This window comes from Engystomops pustulosus, chromosome 7 (genome assembly GCF_040894005.1).
Source record: "Engystomops pustulosus chromosome 7, aEngPut4.maternal, whole genome shotgun sequence".
Taxonomy (NCBI): Eukaryota; Metazoa; Chordata; class Amphibia; order Anura; family Leptodactylidae; genus Engystomops; species Engystomops pustulosus.
In genome coordinates, this window is record NC_092417.1 from 20,268,572 (window position 1) to 20,291,516 (window position 22,945).

General features: G+C 42.9%; 1 protein-coding gene across 3 annotated transcripts in view; it reads right to left on the minus strand.

Annotated features, from left to right (window-relative positions):
- Positions 1–6,092: 6,092 nt before the first annotated feature.
- The window catches only part of LOC140069378 (SLAM family member 8-like), a 160,023-nt gene continuing 143,170 nt past the window's right edge, over positions 6,093–22,945 (minus strand). The window contains exons 2-7 of one of the 3 annotated variants that reach the window (XM_072115022.1): positions 16,642–16,959; positions 11,037–11,309; positions 10,041–10,157; positions 9,279–9,326; positions 7,465–7,485; positions 6,093–6,358 (exon numbers count right to left, since the gene is read on the minus strand). In XM_072115022.1, coding sequence (XP_071971123.1) covers positions 7,469–7,485; positions 9,279–9,326; positions 10,041–10,157; positions 11,037–11,309; positions 16,642–16,959 — 773 coding nt within the window. In that variant the 3' untranslated portion in view covers positions 6,093–6,358; positions 7,465–7,468. The remainder of the gene's footprint in view (positions 6,359–7,464; positions 7,486–9,278; positions 9,327–10,040; positions 10,158–11,036; positions 11,310–16,641; positions 16,960–22,945) is intronic. The other 2 variants (XM_072115023.1, XM_072115024.1) reach the window with 2 other exon arrangements.

Genomic DNA, 22,945 nt, shown 5'->3' on the forward strand with positions numbered 1-22,945 from the left:
CTCCGGCTAGTTGACCATTCTTTTGTGTTTTATGTTTGTCAGTCTGTTCGTGTTTCCCTTCCCACACATAGCAGTGTATTTCGAGTCTTCAAGTAGTTGCCCCACGGTTTAGCGTGGGGGGACTATAGGAAGGGACAGAGGTTGGGGCAAGCTCAGGGCACACTATCCCCCGTCTTTTGTGTTACCCAATCCCAACAGGTATATTCAAGCACTACACATTTTTTACTTATTTTGCTGACAGATGGAATATATAGCTACCCCTCATTAACAATAGAAAAAACAACAAAGATACTCTACCTTTAACTTGAATAATCATATCTCCATCGGCTATATGCATTGGTACGATCCTCCGTTTTGGTGAACATATTATGAAAGCCAACTATACACTATAACTTTGCATATTATTATATGTCGATACAGGCCAAGATTTTTTAAGTCCGCGCGTCTGCGCAGACATCACGTCAGCCAAAAGTCCTCCGTATCTGGACGCATGCGCCTAACAGGCTTTTCAGTACACAGAAAATAGAGGTTAGGGCGCGTGCGCCACTTTCTGACGCATGCGCCGTATACCCTCCGTAACTCGACTCAATCATTTAGAACTAAAAAGTTTTTTCGCATGCGCATACTCACCGGAGTGATCGGAATATCGACCAATGGAGCATAGGTACGTAACCTCTTTTTCCAACTCTCAATGAATCGCGTTATGCCCTTTCTGTAAGGATCTGACGTCAATAAGACAGCCCAAAACAAAGGTTATATCTGTCAGCATACTACGGTCCGCACTCACACTTAGCCCCGGCACCCCTGAGGACGCCACTAAGGTGGCGAAAAATGTCAGGGGGGGGGGGGGCTGTAGTGTCCTTGATTTTTATAATTATAATAATTATAGATACTTTTTGCCACTGTTGCTAAGCTACGTGAGAGTGTGTGTATGTTTAATGGAGACTGGTATGTGCCCTGTCACATATACAACAAAACATTGGCAGTGAGTGAAGCAAAAAGAGTGTTGTGATGAATCTATATTTAAAAAAAGAATGATTAACCCCTTAAGGACGCAGCCTGTTTGCAGGTTAAGGCTCGCAACTTTTTTTTGAAATTTGACCAGTGTCTCTTCCTGTGGTAATAACTTTTGAACACTGTTACTTATCAAAGCGATTCTGAGATTGTTTTTTCCCCACATGTTGTACTTCCTTTTAGTGGTAAATTTTGGCTGATAAGTTTTGCGTTTATTTACAAAAAAAAGAAAAAAATGGTGAATTTTTAGAAAAATTTGCCATTTTCGAAATTCAAAATCACCGCGTTTTCAGGTAGATAGATTTACCACCTAAATAACTTGCAGAATAACATTTCCCATTTGTCTACTTTACATTTTCATAATTTTTGAAATGTTTGGATAATTTATTTTGACGTCACGCGGCCTACAAATCGAATAGCGATTTTCCGTATTTTCGGAATTGACTATTTTGGGGATAAATACTGTTTGAAATCAAATTTTACATATTTAGCAACAAAACCCCCTATATAACCAACCCATTTTCAAATCTGCACCCCACAAACTATCAGAAGCAGCATTTACAAAGATTGTTAACCCCTTGAGATCTTCATAGTAATTGAATCAAAATGGCGGTGAAATTTAGAATGGTCAAATTTTGTCGGTTATACGTTCATCTAGCCCTAAAATTTACACATTTCCAAAAGATAAAAAGAGAAAACTCACCATAAAATTTGTTCTACAATTTCTCCTGAGTGCAGCGACCCCCCACATGTGGACATTACTTGTGTTATGGGGGCACAGCAAGGCGCAGAAGGGAAGGAGCACCCTACAGCTGCCAGGATTTTAGTTTTCTGGTTGCCCCCTTTTGAAGGCTATAAAATTTTCGCTTTTTCGTTATTTGGGTCATGTGATGGCATTTTTTTTGCGGGACGAGATGCTTTTTCCAGTGTTACCATTTTGGGGTTGGTATCACTTATTGTTGAAAATTTGGGAACTTTTTTTGAGGTCATGAGTAGAAAAGCATCAATTCTGTACTGGATTTTTTACTTTTTTTTTTTTTCGTGTTCACCATTTAGCCTAATAATCCTGTTATCTTTATTCTATGGGTCGATACGATTACGGGGATACCAGACATGAATATTTTTTCTTATGTTTTACTAAATTTGCCAAATAAAACCCTAATGTGGGGAAAAATCTATCATTTTTTCATCGCCGTCTTCTAAGTGGCATAACATTGTTACATTTTTGGCAACAGAGCTGGTTGATGGCTTGTTTTTTGTGGGACATGTTGTTCTTTGCAACAATATCATTCTGGAGTACATATGTTTTGTTGCTCACTTTTTATTGCATTTTTAGTGGGATATAATAGGTAAAAATCATAATTTTTGGTGGGTTTTTGGCGTTTTTTTTTTTACGGCGTTCATCATATGGGTTCAATAGTTATTTAGTTTTATTCTATGGATTGTTACGGACACGGTGATATTATATATGTGGGGTTTGTGTTATGATTTAGACTTTTTTGAGCGTTATATGTCTCTTTATATGTTTTGGGGCTTATGGGCATTTTTAGTGATTTATAAAGTAATTTTTTATTGAAAAACATTTTTTTTTACATTTTTTACATGATCCACCATGGGATATGAACAAGCAATCATCTGATTGCTTGTTCTTGATAATACTCTGCAATACTAATGTATTGCAGGGTATTATCAGTGCCAGCCTATGCAGATGCATAGGCTGACACTTTGCCTTTAAGATGACGTCACAGACGCCATCTTAAAGGTAAACCCTCCAGGCTTCTCTGGGGTCCCGATCGGGCCCCAGAGGAGCCAAAACAGCGATCGGCCCCCCCGAAAACGGTGCGGGGGGGCCGATCGTGGGGTAAAGACCCCCAGAAGGCATGTTAAATGTCGCGGCTGCTATACAGAGCTGAACCGGCATCGGCTCTGCGCAGTAGCTGTACTGCGCTGAGCGCTAATCGCGGGACTCAGCGCAGTACAGCTACGGCGCAGAGCGCTAAGGGGTTAATCATCTCTACTGGACGGACACATGCACAGTATCATCTTACTAATTAGACACTTTTGTACAAGGATACTAAGGGTGCGTTCACACGTTGCAGTTACAACTGTATCGCAATCAGCTTTGAGGTGGTTTTAGGTGCAGTTTTGTCAATTTCCCAGGTGAAAGACATGAACTGAACGGGTGAATTTGATTTTGAAGGGGAAACCTGCTCCACAAATGTCATTCACCCGTTCAGTTCATGTCTTTCACCTGTTCAGTTCATGTCTTTCACCTGTTCGATTAACAAAACTGCACCTAAAACCTCCTCAGAGCTGATTGTGATGCAGTTGTAACTGCAACGAGTGAACGCACCCTTAGGGTGCGGTCACACGTCGCGTTTAACGCATGCGTTTAAAAAACGCATTGGAATAGCTGAAGAGTGATTTGCCTAATTAAACACCTCTTAACACTTGTGTTTACAAAACGCATGTGTTAACCGCGATGTTAACGCATGCGTTAACAATGCGCTAACAACAGCATGCGTTAACCGCGATGTTAACGCATGCGTTAACAATGCGTTAACAGTTGCGTTTTGTAAACACAGGTGTTAGCAGCTGTTTAATTAGGCAAATCACTCTCCAGCTATTTTAAACGCATGCGTTAAACGCGACGTGTGACCGCACCCTTAGGCTTCACCTACAGCTCTTTAAATTGATACTATCACTGACACCTAGTGTCCCTAATGAAAAGTGTCCTTATTTCCAATTCAGAGTGAATGGTAACTTTGATTCTAAACTAGCACCACCTCATTCCTGTTGCCTATTAACCCCTACGGGACTCGGCCTCTTTTGGCCTTAAGGACGCGGCCCCATTTTTCAAATCTGCCCTGTGTCACTATAAGTGGTTATAGCGCGGGAACGCTATGAGATATCCAGGGGATTTTGAGATTGTTTTCTCGTGACACATTGTACTTCAAATTAGTTTAAAAATTTGGATGAAATCTTTTGCGTTTAGGTATGAAAAAAAACAAAATTTGGAAAAAATTTGGAAAAATTCTTTATTTTCAACATTCTAAATTCTCTACTTTTGATGCAGAAAGTCATAGCTCCCAAATAAATTCATAACTTACATTTCCCCAATGTTGTGCTTGATGTTGGATGGTTTTTTAAGATTCCACATATTTTACTAGAATGTTATGAGGCTCAGAATTTAGGGGTCATTTTTCACATTTTTTGCAAAATCACCAAAACCCGTATTTAGATGGACCTGCTCAACTTCTAATTGACACTGAGAGGCCTAAATAATAGCGAGACTCGTAAATTACCCCATTGTGGAAACTACACCCCTCAACGTATGAAAAACCACTTTTAAGAAGTTTGTTAACCCTTTAGGTGTTTTATAGGGGTTAAAACAAAATGGAGGTGCAGTCTGCAAATTGTAATATTTTTTCACAATACACTCATTTTGGGTGGAAAATGAAACATTTACAATGGATTAAATGAATAAAGGCTCCACAAAGTTTGTTACCCAATCTCTCCCGAGTACACGGATACCCTATATGTGGTGGTGACTGCTGTATGGGCGCACGGCCGGGCATAGAAGGGAAGGAGGCGCCATCCAGATCAGATTTTCTATGTCACATTGTACAGGCTATAATTTTTTTCTTTTTTTATCTGGACCTATAGGGGCTTATTTCTTTTGCCACATGAGATGCACTTTTCTGGTACGTAATTTGGGGGAATCTATAGGCTAATTGGTGAGATTTTATTAACTCTTTGTTGGTGGAGGAAATGAAAATCATCACTTTTTAGGAAGATTTTTATGGGTTTTTTTTGGCCGGTAACCATACCATAAAAATAGTATATTATTTTTATTCTATGGGTCGCCACGATTACAAAAAGACCTCATTTATATAGATTTTTTATTTTTTCCCCATTTTTACTGCATAAAAAGTAATTTGGCAAAAATGTTGTTAATTTTAGCATCACCGTCTTTCATATGCATAACTTTTTTATTTTTCGCCTCACAAATCTGTTTAAGGGCTTATTTTTTGCAAGAAGGATTGTTCTTTTTAGTGGTCTTACTTTAGAGTGCATAACATTTTTTAAATCCCTTTTTAGAGCATTTTTATAGGGTATTAATTGAAAATGATCTTTTTTATGGAGCTTTTTTTTGTTTTGTTTTTTACGGGGTTCACTTTGCGGATCTAATAACGATTCTGTTTTATTATGCAGATTGTTACGGACGCAGGGATACCAAATATGTGGGGGTTTTGTGTATTTTATTCAATTGTACTGAATAAAAACCAATTTGGAGAAAATCTTGTTTATTTTAGCATCACCATCTTTTTATATACATAACTTTTTTATTTTTCGGCTGACAAATCTGGTTAGGGGCTTATTTTTTACGAGAAGAGTTGTTCTTTTTAGTGGGCTTATTTTGGAGTGCATAACATTTTTTTAATTACTTTTTAGAGCATTTTTTTTATAGGGTATTAATTAAAAATGATCTTTTTTCGGAACGTTTTTGCGTTTTTTTTTCTACGGCGTGTACCGTGCGGGTCCAGTAACGATTCTGTTTTATTATACAGATTGTTACGGACGCGGCAATACCAAATATGCGGGGTTTTTTTGTGTTTTTGTGTTTTTTATACTTTATTAAGTTTTTTTATGGGAAAGTGACATTTTAGGGGCTTATATTTTTATGTATTTATTTTTTATTTATTATAATGTGTAGTGTTAAGTGTTTTTGCATATTTTTACTTATACATACTTGAACTGCACTGCAAGTTCAAGTTTTATTGTAGAGCAGTGTAAACTGTCTGAGCAAGCTTGCGCATGCTCAGACAGTTTACAGCCAGACCCGGAAGGGGTCTGGCTGCCATGGAGACCGGGCAGCTCCGGGGCACATGCCAGTCCTCTGAGCTGCCCAGAAGTGGATCGGATCCCCCGGTAAGCGGCACGGGGGATCCGATCCACAGCGCAAACACCCTTACACGCCGCGGTCATGTTTGACCGCGGCGTGTAAGGGGTTAACACCCGCGATCGGAGCCGGCTCCGATCGCGGGTGTTAGCGCAGGCTGTCAGCTGTACTAGACAGCTGACAGCCGCTGCTTCTGGTACCGGCTCCGTTCGTGAGCCGGTGCCAGAAGCAGGACGTTATAGAACGTCCCCGTGCGCTAAGCATCTAGCCCCGGGGACGTACTATAACGTCCTGGTGCGCCTAGGGGTTAAGATATTCTTCATAAAAAAAGAGTCAATGTCCAACATTCTAAATTATGGCGAATGGTCAAACACGAAGGGGGAAGACAGGAGAAGTTATTCAGTTATTCCAATATTTTCATCTTCAATAAATAGTGTTGAGCTGTAAAATATAAAGGAAAAAAAAACACAATATTTCACATATGATCAAGGATAATGGACATCTAGCTCCACATCACTTTTGAAAGCTAAGAAAAAAACCATATATACTCGAGTATAAGCCTAGTTTTTCAGCACAAAAAAATTTGCTGAAAACCCAAACTCGACTTATACTCGAGTAAAAAATATATCAAAACTCACCTTTATGGCTTCTTCCGCTGCTGGCTATATACTGGGGCAAGGGACTGGCTATATACTGGGGCAGGGAGCTGGCTATATACTGGGGGATATGGGCTGGCAGGCTATATACTGGGGGGCAGGTGCTGGCTATATACTATGGGGCAGGGTCCGGCAGGCTATATACTGGGGAGGCTGTGACCAATGCATTTCCCACCCTCAGCTTATACTCAAGTCAATAGGTTTTCCCAGCTTTTGTGTTAAAATTAGGGGCCTCGGCTTATACTTGGGTTGGCTTATACTCAAGTATATACGGTACTTTTGCTAGATGATTGGACAGAGTATGGGGGGATGGTAATAGCATCTATAACAGGGTCGGGGAGCCTTTTTGGCTGAAAGAGCCGTGAACTGAACATATTTTAAAATTTTATTCCATGATAGCCATACAATATGCCCATGCCCCCCAGTAGATAGGCAGCCACAGCTAGATAGGAAGACTCCGGTGCCCTGTGTAGGTTGGACGTGGTATCTCTACCTCGTTGTAGGTCCTTACTGCAACAAAAGAACATTATAGAATTGTCATCTATCCATACATTAAGTATTTCTATAAAGTTCAAAATGGCTGACGATGATTACAAGCATCTACATTGTGCTTATTGTATGGTTGTTTCGTACAATGTGGTGCATGTTGGATGTGGTATTGATAGTCCTACCTCATTGTAAGGCATTACTACAGAAAAATAAAATAAATAATAAAAAATAAATAAAATAAGGAAAGCTTGTTAATGATAGAAAGACAACTCTATAAAGTTCAAAATGGCTGACAATTGATTTAACCCTCTGTCTCCAGTGCTAGTAAAAAGAGCAGCAAAGAAAATAGTAGAGCAGATATTTGGCTTCACACAGTAAGTGGACTTGATCTAAGTAACTTACCTACTCATAGCTGGTTTATACCTGAATGAAGAGAGAAGAATGAATAAGAAAGGAGAATGAATAAGAGAGAAGAATGAATAAGAGAGAAGAATGAATGGATATTTGCAACAATCCTAAACTTACAAGAGAAAATGATTACATTTCGCACGTGATTCTTCCACGAGAAATTTTGATAAATATAGAGACTGTTAAGAAGAAAAGAACCACAATTCTGTGACACATTTAGAGATATTTTGTAAGTTGTATTTGGTTACCCAAACTGGCCAACACCTCAGTGAATAGGTCTTTACATATCCCTCCCAAATAATTGCCTGGGAGTCCATCTACTGATACTGTGGGGCAGATTTACTTACCCGGTCCATTCGCGATTCAGCGGCGGGTTCTCCGACGCTGATTCGGGTCTTCTGGCGTTTCACTAAGGTCGAGCGCCCGATGTCCACCTGGTGTCGCTGCTGTGCTGAAGTCCATCGGAGTTCACTGGAGTTCACCAAGCTAGCCTGGGTGCAGGTAAGTGCGTGTCATGCGACACATTTTAAAAAAAAAAATCTGTGGTTTGTCCAAATCCGTTGGGTTTTCCGATGGCCACGCCCCCGATTTCCATCATGTGCATGCCGGCGTCGATCGCGTGTGCCAAAAACCTGGGGCAATTCGGCGCGAAAGCGGTAATTTTCGGGAAACCCGACGAAAAAACGTGATTCGGCCCCTTAGTCAATGACCCCCTGTATCTCTAAACTATGGGTGGTAATAGATGCAACATGTCCCTATTACCAGCTGATGACCACTTGCACATCTGGCATGAGGTGTGCGGGTGGGGGGGGGGATACTAAGACTCTAGCTCAGGGCAACAGTCGTAATAGGTTCCCCCTATATATCGAGTAAGCAGGGATTGTGGAAACATCTAATTTACCATTTGTCAGAAGCCACTAAATGGATTCTGGCTGCTGACTTTGAGCTTGTAACCATACCCCAGGCTGCCTTGCTGGGATCTGTGATTGATAGCTGCCCTGTAGTATCCCTTCCCTGAAAACTGGAAGGTTGTTTTCTAGGGCTCAGTGCTGGTCTCAACTGTGGGTTCATTGATAATTGGCTTTTTATCAAGCCTTTTTTCCCTTGTTTTTAGGAAAAAAGGTTTTAAAAACTAGGCAAATGAGCAACAGGGGCTCCAAGCTCCTTTGGCACCTATATAGGCTCAGGCTCATTTGTATAATTTTTAAAACCTTTTTTTCCCTAAAGACAAGGACATAATAAGCTAAAAAAAGAGCAGATCCTGACAGAGGGCACACACTATCATGTCAGTGCTAGGTTTACAATCCTTCATTGTAAAGCCTGTGTCCTGACTAAAATCCACAACCCTGAACTCCAAGATGATTTGAAAACCCAAACCCGTACCTGAGCCTCGTAATAGTCTGAACCCTGATCTTGTGCCTCTGGCCGGATTTTCTTGTTCCTGTACATTTATCCGTCTCTCTCTCGCTCTGTTCATTTTCCTGCTGCTCGAAGCCCAGACTCAGAGTAGGGTTTGCCGACCAGTAGTCCCTTACTAGGGATTGTGAGCATATTAGGTAGGGTTTAGGGGTTTACCTGAATCTTTCACAGCGGAGGTCAAGGTTTTTTTTTTTTAGCATCATTACTCTGGTTACTTGGAAGTAATATATGATGACTATAATATATACTAGCTTGCTGCCTGCTCAGTTTCATTGCTGTTTATAAACTCAAGTCTACCACAGACTTAGAAGAAACTTCAATGAGCTACAATGGATCCAATAAAGCCCAAGTAGTACAATTCGACTTCCGTGCACATGTTCTGGACCTACCTTCAAGGGACCTCAAGCTTACATTTTCAGCAGCATTACCCGGGATATCTGGAAATAACATAATATGAATACAGAATTTTGAATCCAGCTCTGGAGTATAATACAGGATGCATGCTCTATCTTTTTGCAGTGTGCGGCCCAAACCGGTGCCACACATGTGTGGCACCATATCCCCGCCGTGCCGCTACTGCCGTCCATGGGGACGTACATGCGGCCGCAAATTTGCAGCTGCATGTACGTCCCCGCAAACGGCCATGTGAATGAACCCTTAATAGAAGATGTACAGGATGTAACTGAGGTTCAGAACAAGACAAGTCACGCTTTGTGCATTGTAGTTATTGGACCTGCTGCCTCCTGTCACTGTTGTGTATTAATTCCAGTCTATCCCAGACATAGAAGGACTTTGCCCGGGATGTACAACACCACGTTCACTTAATGACCATGTACAATCACTGGATGTAGGTAAGTAGAAATGTTTTTATATTTTTGTTATTGTAGCCTTGGACAGCGATCTACAGTAGTAACATTTGGGACACTAAACTACCTGTCCATAAGGACCTGTGGCTGGTTTAGTGTCCCAAATGGATCTGACAAGTTCCCCTTAATGTTTTTGCTACTCAAAGCTGAGTTTCTTGAATATGGTCAGATTTTCAAATTCACACTTTTTAGAAATTTTTCCCCATAAAAGGTTTGGAATAGGGTGAAGTATAGAATGATGATTGTGTAAGCCGTTCAGATATATAACCTCTTGGGTGGACGTACCTTGTCTACATTTGTTGTAAATACTTGGAAATACTTTCCAAATCGCCACCGTCAAAATCACCACCACCACCACCGGCACTACAGCTTTAATAATAATGCTTTGGTTTGGCACCTCATCTGTAATGAGTAAGAAAGGAATGAGAAATTAGATTAGCACAATGGAGCACATTTACTAAGGGTCCGTCTGACGCATTTCCGCCGGGTTTCGCGAATTTTTCCGTTTTGCACAGAGGTTTTTGGCACACGAGATCGGATTCTGCCGGCTTGCATGCGACAAATCAAGGGGCGTGGACGTCGGACAACCCGAATGATTCGGACAAACCGCGGAATTTAAAAACCAAATTGTGTCGCAAGATCAGCACTCACATGCACCGAGAAGAAGAGGGTGAACTCTGGCGGACCTCAGCGGGGAAGCGACACATGCAGGAAATTGGATGCACAATTTTAGTGAATCGGGGCAGCTCCGAATCCTCGTCGGACATTCCGGATCGGCTGTGTCAACAGGACGGGTAAGTAAATGTGCCCCATAGTATCTTAAAGCCTGATCCAATTTCCAAATAGCTTCAGAATTTTCCAAAAAAAAACAATCTCCTCTCTGATCTTGGAAGAAAGAGGAACCTTCCACCATCTGTCACATGGATGTCTACATGGCTCAATTTTGTAGAATGGGCCCAAGCTAGAAAATATTATATCCAAATACACTGTCACTTCCCCAATAATGCTATCCACAAGGCCCCATCAGGCAGAGTCTGCTGACACACAAGGCTATAACCAATCCCTGACACACTAGTCTATGGAGAAGGGGAACTTATTGGGTTTTAGGTCTTCAGACCAAATTGATATCTAGAACACAGACCGGCTTGTATCTCGTGAAATCGCAGTCTGACGGAATAAGAATTTTAGCCAAAGAAACCTCTTGATGCAAATTAATTTCTGGTTATGACTATTATTTTTAAGATTTAAACTTTAAGTTTTTTTTTAATTTTTCATTGTTACCTTCACAATCTTTGATATGGGTAGTGGCATTTTTCTGATCAGCCGGATTATGGGCCGTACACATGAATTTCATGTCCAAGTGGTCGATTGGCACCGTCATCCGGATTGTGCCCCCCGTATCATTCAGTTTTTGATACTCCTTGTCCGCATGTCTGTATTTCCAGGTATAGTAGATGTCTGATCTATTTGATGGGACAGAACACTGGACAGCAACATGACACTTATCCCCTATTCTCTTCACTTGAGGGATGACATCTGGGATCGGGACCGGATCTGAAACCAGAGAGAAATCTTATTGATTACTAGTGTAACAATTTATAGAAATCCATGGTTGAATGTGATCTAAAGGGGATCCAATCAGGCTTATCTATGCAAAGATGCTCTTAGTGTTTGCGTTCCTCAAAGGTTATTTTATTAGTTCCTCTATTGGGAACAACTAGAGTGGTTTATTTCTTATGCACAATCCTTGTCTTCCTCAAATTTGGCCTATAACAATGACTACACATGACGTTTCTGGACCCTGGAAGGGTAGTGGGTTAAAGTTGTCGCAACAACGTTCGCTCAGGCATAACAGTGGCCCACAGCCTGTAGAGTAAGCTGCCACCAACTCTCATTTGATATAACCCTGGTACATAACAGGATTATATTGAGCTGCACGGTAGCTCAGTAGCACTACAGCCTTTCAGCGCTGGGGTCCTGGGTTGAAGTCCCATCCAGGTCAACATCTGCAAAGAGTTTGTATCATAGTATATGAGGCTGGAAAAAGACACAAGTCCATCAAGTCCAACCTTTAAGAATTAAATAAATGTCTTATCCCCATAGCCCGTGATATTTTCTCTCTCCAGAAAGGCATCCAGGCCTCTCTGTACATAGAGTCCGCCATAACAACCTCCTGCGGCAGAGAGTTCCATAGTCTCACTGCTCGTACAGTAAAGAACCCTGTCTATGGTGATGGTAGATCCTCCTCTCCTCTAGGTGTAGAGGATGCCCCCTGTCTATGTTGATGGTAGAACTGCCTCTCCTCTAGGTGTAGAGGATGCCCCTGTCTATGTTGAAAGTAGAACCGCCTCTCCTCTAGGCGTAGAGGATGCCCCCTTGTCCTGGTCACAGGCTTAGGTATAAAAAGATCTTTGGAGAGATCCTTGTACTGTCCGTTCAGGTATTTGTACATTGTAATGAGGTCTCCCCTCAGCCGTCTTTTTTCTAAACTGAATAATCCCAAATTTTGTAATCTGTCAGTGTAATCTAATCCCCCCATTCCCCTAATAATCCTGGTTGCTCTCCTCTGCACCCGTTCCAGCTCTACTATATCCTTTTTATACACTGGTGCCCAAAACTGTACACAATATTCCATGTGTGGTCTGACCAGGGTTTTGTATAAGGGCAAAACTATGTCTTTATCATGAGAATCTATTCCTCTCTTGATACATCCCATAATTTTATTTGCTTTAGCAGCAGCCGCCTGGCTCTGGTCACTAAAATGAAGTTTACCATTCACCAATACCCCCAAGTCCTTTTCAGCTCCAGTTTTACTAAGTAATTGACTGTTTAGCACATAATTATACTTTTTGTTTCCATGGCCCAAGTGCATAACTTTACATTTATCTACATTAAACCTCATCAACCATTTCTCTGCTCACTCCTCAAGCTTCCACAAATCCCTCTGTAATGCTAAGCTATCGACCTCAGTATTTATTACTTTACACAGCTTAGTATCATCTGCAAATATTGAAACTTGACTGTGTAAACCCACTTCAAGGTCATTAATAAAAATATTAAAAAGAAGTGGCCCCAATACTGACCCCTGTGGCACTCCATTGGTAACGTCAACCCAATCTGAGAATGTGCCATTAATGACGACCCTCTGTTTTCTATCACTAAGCCAATTACTTACCCAAATACACAGATTTTCTCCTATTCCCAGCAGTCTCATTTTATATACCAACCTTTTATGTGGCACGGTGTCAAATGCCTTTGAAAAGTCCAGATATACAACATCCACAGCGTCCCCCAGATCCAATCTTGAACTTACCTCCTCGTAGAAACCAATCAGATTAGTCTGACAGGACCGATCTCTCATAAACCCATGCTGACGCTGGGTTATAAGGTTGTGCACAGTGAGATACTCCAGGATAGCATCTCTAATAAACCCCTCAAATATTTTCCCCACCACAGCAGTTAGACTCACGGGTCTGTAGTTTCCAGGATCGCTTTTTGATCCTTTTTTGTATATTGGTACCACATTTGCTATGCGCCAGTGGAACATAACCAGTCCTCAGTGAATCTTCAAATATTAAAAATAACGGTCTGTCTATCACAGTACATAATTCATGCAGAACCCGGGGGTGTATGCCATCTGGCCCAGGTGATTTATCTATCTTAGTGGTTGCGAGGCGGCGCCGTACCTCTTCCTGGGTTAAACTGTTGAAATTCCAAAAAGAATTTGCATTATTCCTCATTGTGTCTTCCACCAGGGGATTTTCCTGGGTGAAGACAGTTGAGAAGGCGACATTCAGTAGATTGGCCATTTCCTCATCTCCTTCCACCATGACCCCCATATATTTGTATGTTCTCTCCGTGTTTGTGTGGGTTCACACACATATATATATATATATATATATATATACACTCATCGGCCACTTTATTAGGTACACCATGCTAGTAACGGGTTGGACCCCCTTTTGCCTTCAGAACTGCCTCAATTCTTCGTGGCATAGATACAACAAGGTGCTGGAAGCTCCTCAGAGATTTTGGTCCATATTGACATGATGGCATCACACAGTTGCCGCAGATTTGTCGGTTGCACATCCATGATGCGAATCTCCCGTTCCACCACATCCCAAAGATGCTCTTTTGGATTGAGATCTGGTGACTGTGGAGGCCATTTGAGTACAGTGACCTCATTGTCATGTTCAAGAAACCAGTCTGAGATGATTCCAGCTTTATGACATGGCGCATTATCCTGCTGAAAGTAGCCATCAGATGTTACAGGGTAAAGGGATGGACATGGTCAGCAACAATACTCAGGTAGGCTGTGTCGTTGCAACGATGCTCAATTGGTACCAAGGGGCCCAAAGAGTGCCAAGAAAATATTCCCCACACCATGACACCACCAGCCTGAACCGCTGATACAAGGCAGGATGGATCCATGCTTTCATGTTGTTGACGCCAAATTCTGACCCTACCATCTGAATGTCGCAGCAGAAATCGAGACTCATCAGACCAGGCAACGTTTTTCCAATCTTCTACTGTCCAATTTCGATGAGCTTGTGCAAATTGTAGCCTCAGTTTCCTGTTCTTAGCTGAAAGGAGTGGCACCCGGTGTGGTCTTCTGCTGCTGTAGCCCATCTGCCTCAAAGTTCGAGGTACTGTGCATTCAGAGATGCTCTTCTGCCTACCTTGGTTGTAACGGGTGGCGATTTGAGTCACTGTTGCCTTTCTATCAGCTCGAACCAGTCTGCCCATTCTCCTCTGACCTCTGGCATCAACAAGGCATTTCCGCCCACAGAACTGCCGCTCACTGGATGTTTTTTCTTTTTCGGACCATTCTCTGTAAACCCTAGAGATGGTTGTGTGTGAAAATCCCAGTAGATCAGCAGTTTCTGAAATACTCAGACCAGCCCTTCTGGCACCAACAACCATGCCACGTTCAAAGGCCTCAAATCACCTTTCTTCCCCATACTGATGCTCCGTTTGAACTGCAGGAGATTGTCTTGACCATGTCTACATGCCTAAATGCACTGAGTTACCGCCATGTCATTGGCCGATTAGAAATTAAGTGTTAACGAGCAGTTGGACAGGTGTACCTAATAAAGTGGCCGTTGAGTGTATATAGTTTAGCAGAGTACAACATACATGGGGAGGACTACAAGTAAAGCAATTTGTGGGTCAGTTACCTTTGTGGGACTTATGGGGAAAGGTTAGTCCACACTTAAAGATCCTTCCTGTGCTTGGTGATGCTAAAAAGTTCCTCCAGGCATAGACAATGGACACAAGGGGGCACATTTACTTACCTGGTCCCGTCGCAATCCCGCGGTGCGTTGTCCGACGAGGATTCGGGTCCGGTGAGATTCACAAAGCCTGTGCGCCTGAGTTCCTGCATCCGTTGCTGCTGCGCCAAGGTCCACCGGAGTTCACCTGCTTCTTCCTGGTGCATGTAAGTGCATGTTTTGCGGCACAAATCCTTTTTTAAATTCCGTGGTTTGTCTGAATCCGTCGGGTTGTCCGATGGCCACTCCCCCCGATTTCAGTCGCATGCAAGCCGACACCGATACGACACTATCCGATCACGTGCGCCAAAATCCCACGGCAATATGGCGCAAAAGGGAAAGAAACCGCGAAACTCCATGAAAATGCGGCGTTCGGACCCTTAGTAAATGAGCCCCAATATGTGCCCTGATTATATTAGGTGCAGACACACCCCTTCACACCCATAGGGGGGCTAGGAACTCTCCTACCTTGGATCAGATCTAGGACCTTGGAGAAGTCTTGTGACTTCTAGTCTGTGATTCTAGTCCCATTGAATCCCTGGATTACATTGAGACCAGACATGACTAATCTACTTTGTTCCCATTGAGAGTTATTTAGATCTCTGTGCCCAAGAATGCTAGAACAAATTGGTACACAGGTATGTTTTACCTTGGCTACCCAGATTTCAAATATGAAATTGGGCTGGGTGGATCTTAACTCCATAACTGTCCATAACTGACATATTGGTCATACAACACATTGGGGCAGATTTACTTAACCGGTCCATTCGCGATCCAGCGGCGGGTTCTCTGCGGAGGATTCGGGTCCGGCCGGGATTCACAAAGATAGTTCCCCTGATGTCCACTAGGTGTTGCCGATGCGCTGAAGTTCGTCGGATTGCACTGAAGTTCACCGTCCTCCGCTGGGTGCAGGTAAGTGCGTGTCAAGCGGCACTTTTTTTTTAAAAATGCGGTGGTTTTTCCGAATCCGTCGGGTTTTTTTATGGCCACGCCCCCTGATTTCCATCACGTGCATGCCGGCACTGATGCGCCACAATCCGATCGCGTGCACCAAAATCCCGGGGCAATTCAGGGAAAATCGGCATAAATCGGAAATATTCGGATAACCCGTCGGAAAAACGTGAATCAGGCCCTTAGTAAATGACCCCCATTATTTTTATTTTCTTCTAAAAGTGGAGGGAACTCTAATAAAAGCCTGATTTTGGAGGTGTTGGTTGATGGCTACCCCCAACAGAGCCAGAGACCCTCTCCAGGCTTTAAAGTGGGGTCCTCCACTTGGGATGCCCTGATGAACAAGACAAAACCTGGCATGTAAACCTCTCTTGTGTATGTTTATTCCATTATTTCATCACATACATCTTATCCTGTTTCGTTCTGTTTAAACTAGTCAGCTATAACAATCCTAAGGCTCCATCGAGAGGTAGGTTCCTTTTGGTTCTGTTGTAGTAGTACTAAGGTCTACTGAGGTTTATCGAGGATCTACTGCAAGTTCCCTCCTGTAATTCTGCATTATTATCAGTAGCATCCGCACCACCTCAATAGTTTAACCATAATTTTTAAATTTGTCTTCAATTTACCCCCTAATCTTAATAATCATAATAATAACTAATACATACCATAAACTGTAAGGTATAAGACGTCATCTACTAATCCACCTCCTTGCAAAGTAGCTTCATCCTTATAGACTCCATTATCGTTCTTAGACCCATTTTGGATCTTCAAGACTCTTCCTCCGTCTTCCACCATATATCTGCTGCTCAGTCTGTCAATGACGCGGCCATCTTGAAACTTGGCAAGTAGAACTTCATTCCCATCTGTGGTCTTATGATACCACATGACTTCAATAACCGGTACTGGAGATGATGGAAATAGTGCTCTCAAATTGATGTAGGAGTTTGAAAGTCCGGATATGTTTCTATAACTTAGAGCTTCTCCTAAAATAAGACAGAAGAAAAATTGTTTTCTATTGACATTGTAATTAAAGGGAACCTGTCACCACATTTTACACAAATACAGCTAGTGACAGGTTCCCATAGAGCCCCATTAACTAAATGGCAACCATCTTTTAGCTAAAAATTGTTTCCCTCATATCCCCATAAAATTCAGTGCAGAATTTAGTGTTGTGTCAGGTATAATGCAGCCGTGATAGAAATATGTCGCAGACACTCAATAAATGCACGTACAAGCAATTTGCACTGAAAAGAATGTGCAAAATCAGACAAAAAACTGGTGCAGGGGCTTTAATAAATGTAGGCCACTACCTGTAAGGTCCTGTCACAAACAGGACATTACAGGCATTTAGCATGGACAGCCCTTGGATGGGCAGCCCTTGGGACAGCCCATAGTGCTGATCGGAGCCCCCTGAAAATGCTTCAGGCGCGCTGATCCTCCCTGCAGGCATTTAAATGCTGCAGTAATTAGTATAAGTAGAAAAGGTGAGTCAGCTGGTCTATTAGGCAGGAGCCTCCAACCAAAAACAAGAGGAGGTACCAATCTTCTCATAAATACCTTTAAAACAATGTACAACTTGGTCTAGGCTCAACTTCTTCTAATGCTCAATTCACACAGAAGAAAAACAGCACCAGCTCCGGAGGTTTCTCTACTTTGCAGATATCACGGAAAATAGTAAGAATATGCAGATCTCCCTATGGTCGTACTCCTATATCTGCCACCTAATGGCTTGCACTCAGAGGAAGCACAAAAATTCTACGATCTGTATCCAACATCCCCCACCGGGGCCTTTTCTTGGCGCCTGGAGGCAGCCGGGGCCCAGAATACCGGAGTGGCTGGCGGTTGCGGCCTAGGGCACGCTGTGGTCACGGTGCTTGGTATGGGGACCGGAGGGCTGACCTACAGCCTGGCAGGTCTCCAGCAGGTGGTGTGTGCATGAAATATGGAGGGAGAGGCTGATGTACTGGTTCTCCCTGGGGCAACCAGGGAGTGTCTGTAGGATAAGTCCCTGGGTAATAGATGGGGGAGCCCGTGGTGGTAAGCAGCCATATCCAGGGATCCGACGGAGGCAACGTTGTGCAAATCAACTCATGGTTCTTTATTAAACAGAAGGCAATGGCCAGAAACGGGTAACAGCAGATTTCAGCAAACTGGTGAGCTGGTGGGAGATAGCTGGTCAGCTGGAAGGTTACTCTCAGCCTGGTAGAAACTGTAGGCTGGGCTGGTAGTGATGGAGCTCAGATGGGGGACCTCTGCTCTGGGGCTTAAGTCTCCTGACTTGCCCTTAGGTATCAGGCAGCGGCCAAGAGAGACTTTGAGCGGCTAGAGAAAGGGATACCCTGATTCCTTCCATACTTAAAGAGTCAGCCTTGAAAAGTAGTTGGTATATCGTAATTCGCTTGAGTAAAAGGATACTGAGTTTTCACAGTCACACTTTAAAAAGGGATGGTGAGGCTAGCAGTTTATCTTGACAGGCAGTTGTAGATAGTGAACACTGCCCTAGGGGGGGATAGACTGCGTGTGTGCGGCATACGAGATATATATAGAGAACCATTGTGAATTTACTAGGTATGGTAGGATGTTCCAGAGGGAACAAAGAGGCTGGTTGCAGTGAAATGATGGAAATGGAAAAGTGACAGAGAAAGGTTGTTAATGCATTGAACAACAGCAGGCAACCAACAACTATAGGAAAGAGTATGCTGAATGAGTGTTACGATGACGGACAAGGACCTAACACTGGACAGACAAAAGATAAAGACAAAATTCAGGGAAAAGTTCTACACCCCATCCTATAATAGCCCTGGTGGATGGGTTTGCAGAGTGTATGGAAACAAAGATTCAGACTGGTGGAGACATGTGCAGTGTGGCACCTAGACCCAACCAACACACTGGAATATATCCGGTCATGACTAGAACAGAAAAAGTGCGGGCTCTGTAATGTCTGCTTGGACCTCCGGAACAAAGGAATAGTGTTAATACTCCATTTACAGCTTCAGCTGGTTCTCCTGTAGGGGCCATCCCAACTTGATATACTTTAGTAGACCAGTGTATGGAGAATGATGTATTGTCTAAAGATCTTTGGATTTGCACCCACAGTCCGCTCAGCTGTGTTTAGCTGTATTTGGCTATTGCTGTAACTTTAAAGGACAACTAGGATATAGTACCCAGGGAATAAATGTGGGAGACTGTGACTGCTTATCTAAGAGTCACCTCTCAGAACTTCAGAGTCCAAAAACCCGGGTAGTAACATATTTGTTACAGATCTGTGGGGTACACCTGACTGTTTAAGGAAGGTACCCCTAGACTGGGGGCTGATGTTATTAGATGCAAAGGGGTAAAAGTTTGGGTACTATTGCACTTTAATAGAGGGTTGGTGATCTGTGCCTTTAAGATGTGCTCTCACTCCTCCCCTGTTGCTTACCTCATAATGTCCTCCCCTCCTACAGGACCAGAGGGTATATATATGACTGATCACTCAAGGATATCTCCCTCTTTTAGGCGACACTCAAGCTGTCCCTCCCTCCCTCCCTATGTTATTAAGATGTTGTGTAATTTTGTAATATTTTACCTTTGTATTTTTAGTTAATTTCAAGTCACAGCAGGCAGAATGGTGGAAGATTTGAGATGGCGATTGCTCGGTTGGCCGACTTGGCAGCTGGGAGTCCAGCTGGATACAGCTTCCAGAGCTCAAAGATCTGATTTCAAGTCACAGCAGGCAGAATGGTGGAAGATTTGAGATGGTGATTGCTCGGTTGGCCGATTTGGCAGCTGGGAGTCCAGCTGGCATACAGCTTCCAGAGCTCAAAAATGTGTGATTCTATTCCAAGTGCCTGATTTTGGATATTACTGGTTAATATATAAAATAAATAAAGCTGTGACCTAATTTTCCACCCAGCAAGAAGTGTCTGTCATATTTTGGAAGTTACGGTTTACTGATATTTGTGTTATGGTTAAACAATTAAAGTGCCCTTACAGGTGGTTTACCTAAGGTGTTCTGTTGCATGCCCTCCAGTCTTAGTCTTCTGTGGGGAGAGCTCCTGGACAGTTGTGCAGTCCCAATTGGGTTCCCTGAGCTGACCCTTGCCAGATACTGTAGATGTTCTATGAGTTTATTCCATTATACAGTCCTGCAGATTATGGCAAAAATATAAATATGTGTTTTGTCTATATCATGTATAGTGTTAATGGTATTTCATCAGAGTTACCAGATGTGAGGAAAGTCCATCAGAAATGTAGTGTAAAACTTTATAAATACACCTAAAGTTTCAAGGGTGTGGTCAAAAGTTTTAGCAATCTGTGTAGGATGAAGGAGTGAACTTCGATGTTACAATGGTATGTTAGATTCCTCCTTTGTTATCCTGGTATGCTGGGACACGTAGTACTACAAACACCACAGGGAGAAGGAGGGGGCTGCCCCTGTCTAGTCCTGTCTAAGACTGGTGAACGCAGGAGAGGGGGGAGGACAAGTGATGGAATGTTAAGATGCATGAAAGGAACAATGAGAATTGTTCTGATAACCCTGAGGACTGATAACCCTGAAGGCCCAAAGCAGATTTTGGTTTGATTACCTGAAACTCCTGTAATTGTAATGTTTTAACCAGGAGTAAAACCTTCCCATGATCCCATACTATTAGTCCTATTCAGCAGCTATGACGGAGATTATTATTAGGAGCTTTTTAGGCAGAAGCTATAACACCCCTAGAAGCCTCCTACGTCACTGGCTCTAGTGATGCTTCTGCTCAGTAACGCTGTTCCCAAAGCATGTGCCACCAGTATGACTGTATAGGTTATAATAAAATCTAAGGTATTTGTATGCTGTATGTCTCCTATTATACAGCATTGATACATCGGCATTGGTCCCAAAACTGTGTTTTTCTGGAATATATTGCTCACTTTCTATTGTTCTCATTTAAGTTTAAGCCAAGCCCCTCAGAGGAGAGGACACAGGCCGGAAGCTCTGCTGATTGTGTGTAACAGGACAACCTGGACCCTTCTTGGTTTTGTATCCTACTGCTGCCTGTGTATATAAAGCTTCTGTAGTAGTTTTGGACTATCCTGTTACTATTTCACCGCTTCATAACTAGAAACCTCGGTTACAATGTGCCCTCTTTATGATGTATTACATTGAATCCAGCTCCACTACTTTCGCTAGATTCAAAGGGGGGAGACATGAGGTAGACGGGGGGGGGGGGAGACATGAGGTAGACGGGGGGGAGACATGAGGTAGACGGGGGGGGGAGACATGAGGTAGACGGGTTGTATCTAAAATTTTCTATTAACTTAATGATTAATGAACCAGTTACCTTTTAATATGTCGAAACTGAATATCTCATTAATCTGCATTTTGAGTATTTTGTAGATGGCTTTAGAAACCAGGAATGAGGTTAATTCTACATCAGATGTGCAGTGGTCACACAACATGAGGTGACAGCAGCAGAACCACTCCTAACCTACCTGTCTGTACAGGAGGCGGTGGTGAAGGCACTGATGGAGGGGTGTAAAGTGGCAGAGGGGAAGAATGTGATTCCTTATGATTCCTGACCTGACATATCTGGGCTCATTTACTAAGGGTCCACGGGACCGTGATTCCGTCAGGTTTCCCGAATATTTCCATTGTGCGCCGAATTGCCCCGGGTTTTTGGTGCACGTGATCAGATTGTGGTGCATCGGCGCCGGCTTGCACGATACAGAAATCGGGGGCATGGCCGTCGGACAACCCGACAGATTCGGATGCCACGAGACATGCACTCACATGCACCAGGAAGAAGAAGGTGAATTCCGGCGGACCTTGGCACAGAAGCGACGGATGCAGGAACTCGGGCACACGATCTTCATGAATCCTGGCAGACCCGAATCCTCTTCGGACAACACACCGCAGGATCGCGACAGGACCGGGTAAGTAAATCTGCCCCAGTAAGTTTATCAACAATTATGAGACTTTATCTAACACCAAGGCCTCTATCAGCTATTTTAAAGGTCCATACTAGAAGGTAAAACCGATACAGCTCTAATACATGAAGTGACCATACTGGTTACTAGAAAGCCTAGGGGAAAGGAGCCCGGATCAGTACAGTCCGTGACCCTCGCTGGTCCAGTAGGGCTATCTATACTTCTGTCTTTATAGATACCGTCTTCACTGGTGAGGAAGCAAGACTGGAGTAACACTGGGACCCCATGGATGGAGGGTGGACTATGACAAAGAGGTGACAAGCAATGTCTGCCAAGGGCCCTTTACCCTATGATGGTTCAGTGCACCCACAGGGTGAGACACCAATCTAAGACTCTATATGCTCCATGGTGGATAAGTATTGAGTATCACTTAGATTCACTTTTGCTACTGTCCATTTACACAAGTTTATATATACCTAGTACAATGTAGGGAGAGTAGTGAAGACCCTCATATATACACTCCGAAGCCGCTTTACCCCTTCCAGAGGTTGTAGATTGGCTAAGTACAGCTACAAAAGGTAAGTAGCTATGAACATGTCCTTGCTTGTGTGGACCTCTTTTCTGGGTAATCTGAACCCTATCCTCTAACTAAAGCAACTGTAAAGACCACAGCCAGGGATCGAGCAATATGTTAGTGCACTTATTCTAGAGACTATAACGAGGGATAAAGTAAAAATCTCTATTGGGGTATGAATAATATAGTTGATGACAGCTCTAGGGATTAAATAGGCTTTTCACCTACTGAGGTTGGTTTTAGAATTGCCCCATGGATGAACACATACTTCCCTAAGGTTGTCCAGAGGTGTCATAGAGAATTGGTGGGTGTCCAAAACCTGCAGAAACATTTTTCTTAGGTGCATAACCAAGTATCTGTTTTAGTTCCAGAGTCTGATAAAGTAGAACACAGGACCTGCAACCATGTGATTAGGTGGTTCCAAAGTGACACATCCACGTGTAGAACAGTTGAAGAAGAAGAGCGCAGGACCCAGAGACTGCGGAACATGAACCTGTGTATCTCGA